The sequence below is a fragment of the Salvelinus sp. IW2-2015 genome, linkage group LG4p (genome assembly GCF_002910315.2).
Source record: "Salvelinus sp. IW2-2015 linkage group LG4p, ASM291031v2, whole genome shotgun sequence".
NCBI classification, from domain to species: Eukaryota; Metazoa; Chordata; class Actinopteri; order Salmoniformes; family Salmonidae; genus Salvelinus; species Salvelinus sp. IW2-2015.
The window spans coordinates 11,009,974-11,021,707 of NC_036841.1; the positions used below are offsets into that span (position 1 = coordinate 11,009,974).

General features: G+C 44.1%; 2 protein-coding genes across 2 annotated transcripts in view; one reads left to right on the plus strand and one right to left on the minus strand.

Annotated features, from left to right (window-relative positions):
- Positions 1 to 222: 222 nt before the first annotated feature.
- Positions 223 to 2,876, plus strand: LOC111960489 (uncharacterized). Its single transcript, XM_023982490.3, has 5 exons — positions 223 to 520; positions 872 to 1,210; positions 1,402 to 1,584; positions 1,803 to 1,831; positions 1,930 to 2,876. The coding sequence occupies exons 1-5, from the start codon at positions 457 to 459 to the stop codon at positions 2,044 to 2,046; spliced, it is 732 nt and encodes a 243-aa protein (XP_023838258.1). The 5' UTR covers positions 223 to 456; the 3' UTR covers positions 2,047 to 2,876.
- A 2,764-nt stretch (positions 2,877 to 5,640) lies between these two features.
- Positions 5,641 to 11,734, minus strand: part of rap1gap2a (RAP1 GTPase activating protein 2a) — a 54,255-nt gene continuing 48,161 nt past the window's right edge. The window contains exons 16-22 of the mRNA XM_070436673.1: positions 10,362 to 10,508; positions 9,867 to 9,979; positions 9,600 to 9,680; positions 9,271 to 9,385; positions 8,261 to 8,369; positions 7,821 to 7,891; positions 5,641 to 6,027 (exon numbers count right to left, since the gene is read on the minus strand). Of these exons, the coding sequence (XP_070292774.1) occupies positions 6,001 to 6,027; positions 7,821 to 7,891; positions 8,261 to 8,369; positions 9,271 to 9,385; positions 9,600 to 9,680; positions 9,867 to 9,979; positions 10,362 to 10,508 (663 nt within the window). The 3' untranslated portion in view covers positions 5,641 to 6,000. The remainder of the gene's footprint in view (positions 6,028 to 7,820; positions 7,892 to 8,260; positions 8,370 to 9,270; positions 9,386 to 9,599; positions 9,681 to 9,866; positions 9,980 to 10,361; positions 10,509 to 11,734) is intronic.

Genomic DNA, 11,734 nt, shown 5'->3' on the forward strand with positions numbered 1-11,734 from the left:
GTGAGTGAGAGAGAGAGAGAGAGAGAGAGAGAAGGTGTGTGTGTGTGTGTGTGTGTTGGGTGTGTGTGTGTGTGGTGTGTGGTGTGTGTGTGTGTGTGTGTGTGTGTGTGTGTTGTTGTGTGTGTGTGTGTGTGTGTGTGTGTGTGTGGTGGTGTGTGTGTGTGTGTGTGTGTGTGTGTGTGTGGTGTGTGTGTGTGTGTGTGTGTGTGTACTTCCTTATTTCCACTCGGCTTGAGGCAGCTACTGGAAACCATTTCGCAATTGTGGAGAGTACACTCCCAATGAGGGGGAATAATGTCATTTAGAAAGTGAGAGAACAATTGAGAAACTAAGATATAGTTTCTGTATATGCCTAGTAAAACACAGTAGTTATTGCGCTAATCATGTTGGGTCCAGCTTCCTGAGGCACCAGGACATTGTGTTGGGGCTGCTCTATGGAACCCGTCCCACTATTCTATGGGGAAGAAAGAAATGTACAACTGTCTGTTTCTCTCATTGACCTGTCTATGCATTCTCCCAGGTAAGTCCAACTACTCTTGTTTGGGATTCCTGACAGTTGTGGTCATAACCTTGGTTTTTTAACCATATGTAGGATGACCAACAAATAACTGAAACTGCTATCTAGGATGTCACTCAAGATCAAAAAAGGAATGACAATTAATCAAACAATCTTATATAAATGTATGTATCATCTGCTTCCCTACAAAAGAGGTATCATGAGAAATATCTACTCTCAATGAACTCTCTCTCATTACTATACATGTAGATTGCCATTGGGATATGAATTGATGTAGATGCTGCTCCTCTGTTGTCTAGTGAATTTTTTATATCATATTTATATGCTCACGTTTGTCAACTTTTGTTCCGTCAGGTTATGATTCAGAGGAATGTGTGACTTCTGTCTTGGCAAAGAGAAGTTCTGTTGACGTACCAAAGGGGGGCACTCTTTCCCTATCCTGTGTTGTTCAGCATTGTGGAGATGATGGCTGGACAGGGGGATGGGGGCTGTCAACAGAGGGACAGTTCCTTCTCTTTAGTCCCACTCCAAGGCATCATCTCTCCAAAGTCACACTGACAACCAATAGTACCCTTCTGCTCATGGACATCCTCAACGTCAACCAATCAGATCACGGACTGTACCAATGCCAGATCACCTGGGTTGAGGGATCCACCAGTGTTGGACATATGACATATGTGAACATCACTGCAGGTACATATGGTCCTTCTAGTCTACATTAACTCCTTGTTATGCATGCAATGAATGTACAGTATGTATTGCTCTGTAAGAGTTTCCCCCAAAATGAGAATCAATCACAGAAAATGACCACTCGACATTCCCAGACGACAGGTAGACTGGTATGTGCTCTGACTTCATTGATGTGCTGTACCTTTTCTCTGCAGCCATTCCACCCACATCCGTGAGGAAGGTCTATTCCAGGGTGGTGGCGTATGTAAGTACCTGTTTGGTAATCACCCTGGTTTTGGGTCTGGCTTACCATATAAGGTCAAAGGTCCCATCTCAGCCGCCACCAAAACCACCGCCCAAGCCCCCACGCTCCCAAAGTGCACGCAAGGACAAGCCCCGTAAGACATCTCTTTCTTTATCGATACAATTTCATAACATCTTGCTGCAGTGTCTTGACATGCACATTTCTACTACAGCATTGTACATGAACATGCGATGAATTTGTACAGTTGATCGTGTCTACAGCTTATTTAAAGGCCAAGTCTAATGCTAATTTGTGAAGTGCCTAATTAGGTATGTATTAATTCTAGTTCTGACCCTGATATTTTCCTTGCAGTCACACCCAAGCCTAAACCAAATATAGAGGTGAGTATTATTTGAATAATGGCTTCTGAATGCCCTTTTCCTTAACCTTTTTCTAGAATGCTTCCTCAGGCTAACCTGAGTGTCTGTTTTTTTTGCAGTTGGTCTATGCAGCTCTTTCAATGGACAGCCTTGAACAGCAGATTTCTAATCCTCAACGAAAAGCTGCACAGCTCACAGTCTACTCCTCTCCCTGCTTCTCCCGACTCACTGTTTAGTGTGGGATGGACAATGTATGGCCAGTCAGACTTTTATATTGTAGAGACCTCAACCCAACTCCTACCCACTGGGCACACACTAGTTGAATCAACGTTGTTTCCACGTCATTTCCATGAAAGTACGTTGAACCAACGTGGAATAAACGCTGAATTGACATCTGTGCCCAGTAGGTAGTGACCTCGTCAAATGGTTCGGATCTCTTGTCGTAAAGGCTAATGCGTTGAGTTGATAGTCGCTGGACCGACGTTCACTCGAGGTTCGAGTCCTGGCCGAGGCTATCCCCTGAATTCACTTCAATATTCACCTCCGCATGTAACAGACTGAATGATTTCAGATGCTTTCTGATTTTGTATGTGTCACGCAGTAACTTCCATCCCCGCACTCAGCTTGATCGTGATGCCATGTGAAAATCACCTGTAAATATCATTCTAAAATATGTTTTATGCAACTGTCTTTTATTTGTTAACACCGTAATTATTATTTGTGGGAATTACTTTCTCTGCCATGTGTTTGAATAAACAAACTAGAACTGATGTTCCATACCAAAATATTGCCACTTTTAAGAAAAGTTGAGCAAATTGTATTAAATGTTGCCCCCTCAAAACAATGTTCCATGTAAAGCAGACCTGGGTTCAGACACTATTTGAAATATTTACTCTAGCCTGCCTGAGGGGTGAGATTTGCAGTTTTTGGACTATTCTATTGGTCCATTATGCCAGGCAAGCTCAATCAAGCACATATACATTATTTAAGATGATTTCAAATAGTATTTGAACCCATGTCTAAAGCATGCTATCTCCCTTTTATAATAAACAGACAAAAACAATCAGATATGCCTCTGTTCCTTCCTGTGAGGTCACTGAATTAAGCAACACAACACAAATTGACACAAAATACAACATTTTATTTTACAATAAATTCTTAATGGCACATTACTAAACGAAATATACATATACATGTTTAGGCTTTTTAAATTAACATTTCCTTTCATTTGACCTCTTTCATTAAWTTAATCTGCAATTACATTTTTACATAACATCAATAGCAAAAGATAAAATCAATAAATTATGGCCTTATTAACAGAGAGTAGGCTGAGGGGCACTTGTGGATGCCCTCTACGAACTAAAAGACTAGTTCCTATATAACTTTCTGCCCTGTTCAACTTTGAGTTTTTGTGTACCAATAACAGAAATCCAGTCACAAACACTCCAGGGATAAGAATGAACCTCTATACAGCTATAGTGCATGGATATTCTCCCAAACTCAAATATAGTTGACTGCTTTGGTCACATCAATGGACACCTTGCCATTTCGGTGCCTTCCTGGGTGAACACATTCACACATGATTTGTTTATAATCATATAGCTTGCAACAAGGTAAAGCGATCATATATTTTGGAACAACAATGCACTAACATTGTTTTGGGGTTTGTAAGATCAAATGTTTTTGCTGTGTGCTTCTCCTTAAGACTGAAAAAGGAACCATCAAAATCACAAGGCATTCAATCACAGTTCCAAAATATGTAAGATCCCTTTAAAATATTATCTTGACAATTATTTATTTTTGGAGAAATGTTAGTGAGAGAAAAAAATATTGTGAAATGACGAACTACTGAAAATGATTTCCATGGAGCAGTCAGTGTGTTTCTCAGCTATGCACCCTTTATAAGCATACATGTTTTCAATTAACATTGATTCATTGGGTGAAATACAACTGGCTGTTTATATAAGGACATGTGAGAAGCAGACCTCGGTTCAAATGCTACTTTAAACCTTTTCAAATACGTTATTTGTGCTTGATTAAGCTTGTATTGATTAATGGACCAATACAATAGTCCCAAAACTGCAAACCAGGCAGGCTAGAGCACACACTCAAAGTATTTGAAAGATTTCAAATAGTATTTGAACCCAGGTCTGGATTCATCAGACACCCACAGCTAAACATAAACCAAATAAACCTTATCCAAACTCTCTGCTCAACCTCTCACATAGTGAGAAGCACATGGAAGGTGAACGGGTTTCAGATAGATTGTAAGGCGCAACTTTGGCTAAATTAAGCTTGTGACAGAGCGCAATGGCATTTTTCTTTTCATGTGTGCAAATATCCACAAATAGAGCACTTGATTTATGAGGATCAAGTCCCTTCCTTCTGCTGCTTAAGACAAGCTTGATCACTTCAATACTGTTTGATGAGGATTGAGCCATATAGATAAATACCGTATCTATCAATTCCGTGTCAATTCAGGAAGTCAACAAAAATTCCAATTCCTTATTGTCCTCAATGTATTCCTATGAGATTAAAAAACTGACCCCAACCCTAGCAACCCTAGAGTCTATGCAGTATCTAAATACTGTATCTATCTCTATTGTGGATTGATCCATTCTATTGACCTGCATTGACTGTACTGTGTGTGAGGCCAGAGGGGAAGACGACCAGCATTACAACAGGTGACTCAAAAAGAAGCGAAACTACTGCAGGAAGAACTCCTTGTTAGGCAATAGACTAACTGTCCACAGACAGACAAACTGGGGCAAAGACGAGAGAGACATTTCCCATGGTTAACAACTTCCGTTTCTGAAGGCCAGTACCACAACTTACACCATCCTGGACCCATATATGGAGATCGTAACAGAAGAGGACCATAATGAACAATCGCTGTAATCTGAGAGATGAGTGCAGCGGAAAAGTGACCTATCACCACAGTTTCATAAATCAATGACGATGAATGTTGTGAGGTTAAAGGCCCTGTGCAATCAAACACTAGCGTTTTCCTGTGTTCTATATATATTTCCACACTATGAGGTTGGAATAATACTGTGAAATTGTGAAAAGGATGATAATGCCCTTTAAGTGTAATAGCTGTTTGAAAAGCCCTGAAATTTCTGCCTGTTCTGGTGGGACGGAGCTTTGGCCTTCCATGGTGACATCACCATGCAGTACATTGGTTAATAGACCAATATGAAAGAGAGTTCCAAACCTCTATGCCAATAACAGCTAATGTTCAGTTTTCCCCTCCCCACTCCCAGACAGTCCTAGCAAAATTCTTGCTTGAGAAATTGCCCTTTGCTAACGAGCTATTTTTGTTTCTTTTTGACCATTTGAAAACAATCTCAGTAAGGTAATTTATTGTTACCCCGAAATTATATTATATTGAGATAAAAATGCCTGCATTGGACCTTTAAACCTTGCCTTGTCTAGTTGTTGTATGAGGTTAATGTTACAGATGAGTATTTCAGCAACACATGGCGCCTAGCCGCTCACTGTGAGCTATTTCTGTACCAGACACATCGAGAGAGAGAGAGAGAGAGAGAGAGAGAGAGAGGGAAGAGGGAGAGGGAGACGAGAGAGAGAGAGAGAGAGAGAGAGAGATACTGAGAGGACTCATAGGATTCTCCCTCCTTTCCACCCCATATCTGTCTGCATGTGTGCTCTTATGCACTAGCTAATCCACTTAATTCCCTTTAGTCATGAAGTTAAGTACATTTTGTGATTCCATTGTGATGCGTTGGTGATGTTGGGGATGTTTTTTGCTCCAACAGCCAGTGTTGTCCCTTTTTTGGAATATTCAGATTTCTACTCGGACTGCAATAGAAAATGACAGAAATGTCCCATTACAACATCATCATCATCATCATCATCATCATCATCATCATCATCATCATCATCATCATCATCATCATCATCGTCATCTCTATTCTAATGAGGGATCAAGCTGATAGGTTAAAGCAGGATCTCTAGCTAGATAGTGTACTACAGACAAGAGATGAGGGATGCAGAGCAGACCCAGCAGTGAAGGGACTGTGATACAGGACCCAGCTCAGAGCAGACTCAGCAGTGATGGGACTGTGATACAGGACCCAGCTCAGAGCAGACTCAGCAGTGATGGGACTGTGATACAGGACCCAGCTGAGAGCAGACTGAGCAGTGATGGGACTGTGATACAGGACCTGATGCTATATCCACCTATCATATCCTAATGTCTGGAGGAGAGCAGTGGGTCACTTCAAGACTGCATTCACTGAGCAGTGTGTTTATCACACATGCAGCACAGTAGACTAGGGTAGAGTACAGTACAGTGTATAGTAAAGTATAGTATATAGTACAGTGCAGTATAGTATAATACAGTACAGTATAGTAGTCGTGTCCAAACGTTTTGAATATGACACAAATATGAATTTTCACAAAGTCTGCTGCCTCAGTTTGTATGATGGCAATTTGCATATACTCCAGAATGTTATGAAGAGTGATCAGATGAATTGCAATTAATTGCAAAGTCCCTCTTTTCCATGCAAATGAACTGAATCCCCCAAAAACATAGGTGTGAGTGTTGCCGAGGATAAGGCTGGAGATCACTCTGTCATGCTGATTGAGTTCGAATAACAGACTGGAAGCTTCAAAAGGAGGCTGGTGCTTGGAATCAAATCAAATCACATTTTATTTGTCACATACACATGGTTAGCAGATGTTAATGCGAGTGTAGCGAAATGCTTTAATCATTGTTCTTTCTCTGTCAACCATGGTTACCTGCAAGGAAACACGTGCCGTCATCATTGCTTTGCACAAAAAGGGCTTCACAGGCAAGGATATTGCTGCCAGTAAGATTGCACCTAAATCGGATCATCCAGAACTTCAAGGAGACCGGCTCAATTGTTGTGAAGAAGGCTTTAGGGCGCCCAAGAAAGTCCAGCAAGCGCCAGGACCGTCTCCTAAAGTTGATTCAGCTGCGGGATCGGGGCACCACCAGTACAGAGCTTGCTCAGGAATGGCAGCAGGCAGGTGTGAGTGCATCTGCACGCACAGTGAGGCAAAGACTTTAGGAGGATGGCCTGGTGTCAAGAAGGGCAGCAAAGAAGCCACTTCTCTCCAGGTAAAACATCAGGGACAGACTGATATTCTGCAAAAGGTACAGGGATTGGAATGCTGAGGACTGGAGTAAAGTAATTTTCTATGATGAATCCCCTTTCCGATTGTTTGGGGAATCCGGAAAAAAGCTTGTGCAGAGAAGACAAGGTGAGCGCTACCATCAGTCCTGTGTCATGCCAACAGTAAAGCATCCTGAGACCATTCATGTGTGGGGTTGCTTCTCAGCCAAGGGAGTGGTCTCACTCACAATTTTGCCTAAGAACACACCCATGAATAAAGAATGGTACCAACACATCCTCTGAGAGCAACTTCTCCCAACCATCCAGGAACAGTTTGGTGACAAACAATGCCTTTTCCAGCATGATGGAGCACCTTGCCATAAGGCTCGGGGAACAAAACATCAATATTTTGGGTCCATGGCCAGGAAACTCCCCAGACCTTAATCCCATTGAGAACTTGTAGTCAATCCTCAAGAGGCGGGTGGACAAACAAAAACCCACAAATTCTGACAAACTCCAAGCATTGAGTATGCAAGAATGGGCTGCCATCAGTCAGGATGTGGCCCAGAAGTTAATTGACAGCATGCCAGGGTGGATTGCAGAGGTCTTGAAAAAGAAGGGTCAACACTGCAAATATTGACTCTTTGCATCAACTTCATGTAATTGTCAATAAAAGCCTTTGACACTTATGAAATGCTTCTAATTATACTTCAGTATTCCATAGTAACATCTGACAAAAATATCTAAAGACACTGAAGCAGCAAACTTTGTGGAAATTAATATTTGTGTCATTCTCAAAACTTTTGGCCATGACTGTACAGTACAGTACAGTACAGTGCAGTATAGTACAGTTCAGTATAGTACAGTATAGTATGGTACAGTACAATACAATACAGTGAGACATCACTTACAGTTGTGGCGTGACTCATCTTGTCAAAGCGGAACTTCAAGTTTGACCTGGGAGACATCTTACTCTTTACATCTGGAGGGAGAATAAYACAAAGCCTCCGTTAACAGAGGAATACATACTCTATGATTGAGTGTCAATCCCACACTGAGGATGAGAAAACATACTCGCGGACAATAAAGTAAGTAACACGTGTGCTTCCTGATAGTTCAAGTAAAGAATGTCAACAAACCCACCACTGGAATCTACAGTGTAAGAGATGGATACAGAGGGCATAGAGACCTATATAGCAGAGATGCTCGAGTGTTGCGTAACCCTGATGACTTGCAGAATGAGTAGACTTCAGCCCAAAGGGCTAACATGGTCTTGTGGTGTGCAGGAGACCCGGGTTTGGATCCCAGTCAGTCACATCTATTGTGTAGTGTATCAGTGTTGGGTGTTTACCTGTGGGACTGCGACACATGATGAGGGGGGTGGCAGAGCCTTGGCTCTCCACGCTGAGGGAAGGGTAGGGGCTGAACACGGACGAGGAGGCTATGGACGGGTGGGTTCCCTGGGAGAGGAAGATGAGGAGAGAGAAGAGGAAGAGGGAAGAATGAAGAGGGAGAAGAGGAGGAGGAAGAGGAAGATGAGGAAGAGCTGTCAGGCCGAGGGTAGTCATCCGTTTGTATCATTCTACGGTCACCACATACTACAGACTACACACCACACACTACAGACTACACACTACAGACTAGGGCTACTAACTCAAGGCCAACAGACTTCAGCTTCGGTTCAGGAATTATTACAGATGGTTTGTTTTCAGCACTGTGCTGCCGMTGTGCTCTTGAGCAAGGAACTTAACCCCCAAACTGCTCCAGAGGGGCACACAAATTCCAGTTCTGTGTGCCCCTCTGTTCAACAGCAAAACTGTAAACTGAGCWGTAAACTATGGAACAACAGTATTTCTTTGTATGTAAACACTGATCTGTGTGTGTAATGTGTAATGTGTGTAGGATACAATCATTCTCATCCTTTGCCAAGTGTTTGTGATTGACATCCAACGCAATATGATCCAAAGAGAGTGACAGAAACCATAATTGACTTAATCACCAGCTGTCATTGCATCATCTCAATGTATTCTCTCAGTGCTGCCAAATCATCTCAAATCATTCCAACTGTGTCATTTGTTGATGCCTTCATGCAGTTAATGATAAAACAAACATGGTCCTTATACAGCTCATCATTTTGGGTCCCACAACTTCTGAGCACCACAGGCCTATGATCTGCCCAATTATGTGCCAGAAGCACCCTGCCAGTCCTGATCCAAATGCTATGGCCCACCCAAGCCCACCCAAGCCCCTGTCCCCCCTGCCTCCCTACTCCCTAACCCTGTCCATCCTACATACGCCACCAGCACAATGCCTCCAGGGCCTCCCCAGCCCCTTGTCTCCCCAGTGGCTGCAGGCCCTCACAGTGTCAAGCTCCTCCAGGGCCTCTCCCTCCCCGGTGGTGCTGCTGAAGCTGCTGGTGCTGGAGGAGGAGCGGGAGATGTTGGGTCTGCTGCAGTCCTTCAGCTTGAGGAACGGCCTGGTGACAGGAGGTAGAGGAACAGCATTAGAAGAGATGAGAGGAGAGACGAGGGGAGGAGAGGGGACGGGAGGAGAAGATGGGAGGAGAGGAGAGGAGACGAGAGGGAAGGAGAGGAGAGGGGACGGGAGGAGAGGAGAGGTTTACAGAGCACATGCACACGTCATGCACACCTTGTGTTCATGTTCAGTGTTTTGTTTGAGGTTCATCTCACCTCTCCGGCGAGCTGGGGTTGGACCACGTCTCTGACCTCCCTTCCTGTCCGAGCGGGCAGATGTCTGGGGTCTTTTGGTCACTGCAACAACATACGGACCAAGTTAGCAGACAGAACAAATAGACATTGATATAACTAAAGCTTCAGTATTATGACCTGAATGCACAGCCTGGTCCCAGATCTGTTTGTGATGTCTTGCCAACTCCTGTGGTCATTAACAAAACGGTACAAACAGACCTGGGACCAGGCTAAGGAAAGCATGCTGACCTGCGCGTGTGTCTGTCCGAGGGGCTCTCTGTGCTGGAGTGGAGGCGGGGGAAGAGGCCTGAACGACGCTTCACTGGACTCTTTAGGGGAGACTTGGCTGACAGCACCGGTGGCTGGAGAGAGACACCCAGTTGATAGCATTAACAAGCAGGCAATATACAGCATTACTCCTAATGCTGTATATTGCCTGTATATGCTGTATATGCTGTATATGCTGATAGAGCGTCATTAAGGCAGATTTTGGCTACATTGTGATCGACCAATACCCTTCTCATATAAAACAGTTGAAATTACATCAGCACACTGATAATATGGGGATATTACATGGATGTGGCTGTTTGCAAAAGTACATGTTGATATCATGACTCATTAGAGGACATTTTTGCAAAACGTGCAATTTACCAAGAGTATGTGCATGTCCAGTTTCATTTGTGTGTAAATATGATTTTATGACCTCTGGCGCTCCTCCGCCTCCACCCTCTCCCCCCCGCTCACCGTGAAGGTACTCTTTGTGCACTCGGTGCTCTGCGGCAGCCCCCCTCCACTCAAGCTGGCCGGGACCCCCCCTCCCACCCCTGGACTCCGGTGACGGTGGGACCCCACCATGGTCTCCATGGAGTGACTCCGGACGCGCATGGCACGCTAAGGGACGGGGACAGAGGAGGGGAAAGAGGAGGGAGCGTGTTAGAAGGGAGCGGTGACGGAGTGAGAGAGAAAAGAGGACGGAGGAAGAGAAGGGAAATGAGTACAGTCATTGTCTCTGCACACAGCTGAGACAAGAACAGCGCCCCTGGATGCAGAGCATGTTGTGTGGTAAAGGTGCCTTGCTTAAGGGCCCAACACTAGAGGGAACATCTTAAGGATGTGAACCCAGCAGCCCTCCAGTTGCCAGATTAATTCACCCCATTTTTTCCACAGTGCACTTCTCCTACACAGAGGAATAAGGAGTGCAGTGCATGGATAGTGAGAGATATGACTGTAGTATTACCGGTGGTTGGGAGTAGTGAACTGCAGTACATATACAGTAGTTCAACTAATAATTTAACTACATTTTGCAGTAGTTTGGTGGTAGTTGAACTAAGTTCTGATCTAGGTAGTGTTTTCAGTAGTGTTTTACTCGTGGATCTACATGTCACGCCCTGATCTGTTTCATCTGTCTTTGTGCTTGTCTCCACCCCCCCCTCCGGGTGTCGCCCATCTTCCCCATTATCCCCTATGTATTTATACCTGTGTTCTCTGTTCGTCTGTTGCCAGTTCGTTTGGTTCGTAGAACCCACCAGCGGTTTTCCCCTTGCTCCTGTCTTGTCTAAGTTCCTGTTTTCTAGTTTTTCCCGGCTTTGACCTTTCTGCCTGTCCGGACCCTAAGCCTGCCTGCCGTCCTGTACCTTTGCCCCACCTATCTGGATTACTGACCTCTGCCTGCCCTTGACCTGCCCCATTTTGCCTGCCTTATGATAACGTGTCATCACCAGTAGGTCAGACTAAGGGAGACAGGGACGGTGTGTTTCAATGTTAGTCTCAATGGCATAAATCACAACAAGCAAAACCACCTGAACAGTGTTTATTGAGTGTTTCAATGTTTGGAGAAACTTTCAATATGGGATATGCTTTGTTCTTATTCTCAATTAGTATCACAGTATCTGCGATGACAGGTAATAAACAGTGACTGCTGTTGTAGCGATGAGCACAGCACACCCAGTGGTTGAATGAGTGGCATGCAACACACACCTCCACGCTGCCTGTGAACAGTGACAGTGAGACACCATATGGTCAGAGAGGGAGGGTAGGGGAGGGAGAGAGAGATGGAGAGAGACGGGTAAGGGGGTACGATGATTAATACCCCTTAATCTCAATCAACAGCAGCGTGG

What these genes read in the sequence shown, in the direction of transcription:
- LOC111960489 (XM_023982490.3), top strand. Translation starts at nt 457, where the DNA reads ATGGGGAAGAAAGAAATGTACAACTGTCTGTTTCTCTCATTGACCTGT. An exon ending in CTGTCTATGCATTCTCCCAG is followed by an intron (nt 521 to 871) that starts GTAAGTCCAACT and finishes TTGTTCCGTCAG; the next exon opens with GTTATGATTCAGAGGAATGT. An exon ending in AGCCTAAACCAAATATAGAG is followed by an intron (nt 1,832 to 1,929) that starts GTGAGTATTATT and finishes TTTTTTTTGCAG; the next exon opens with TTGGTCTATGCAGCTCTTTC.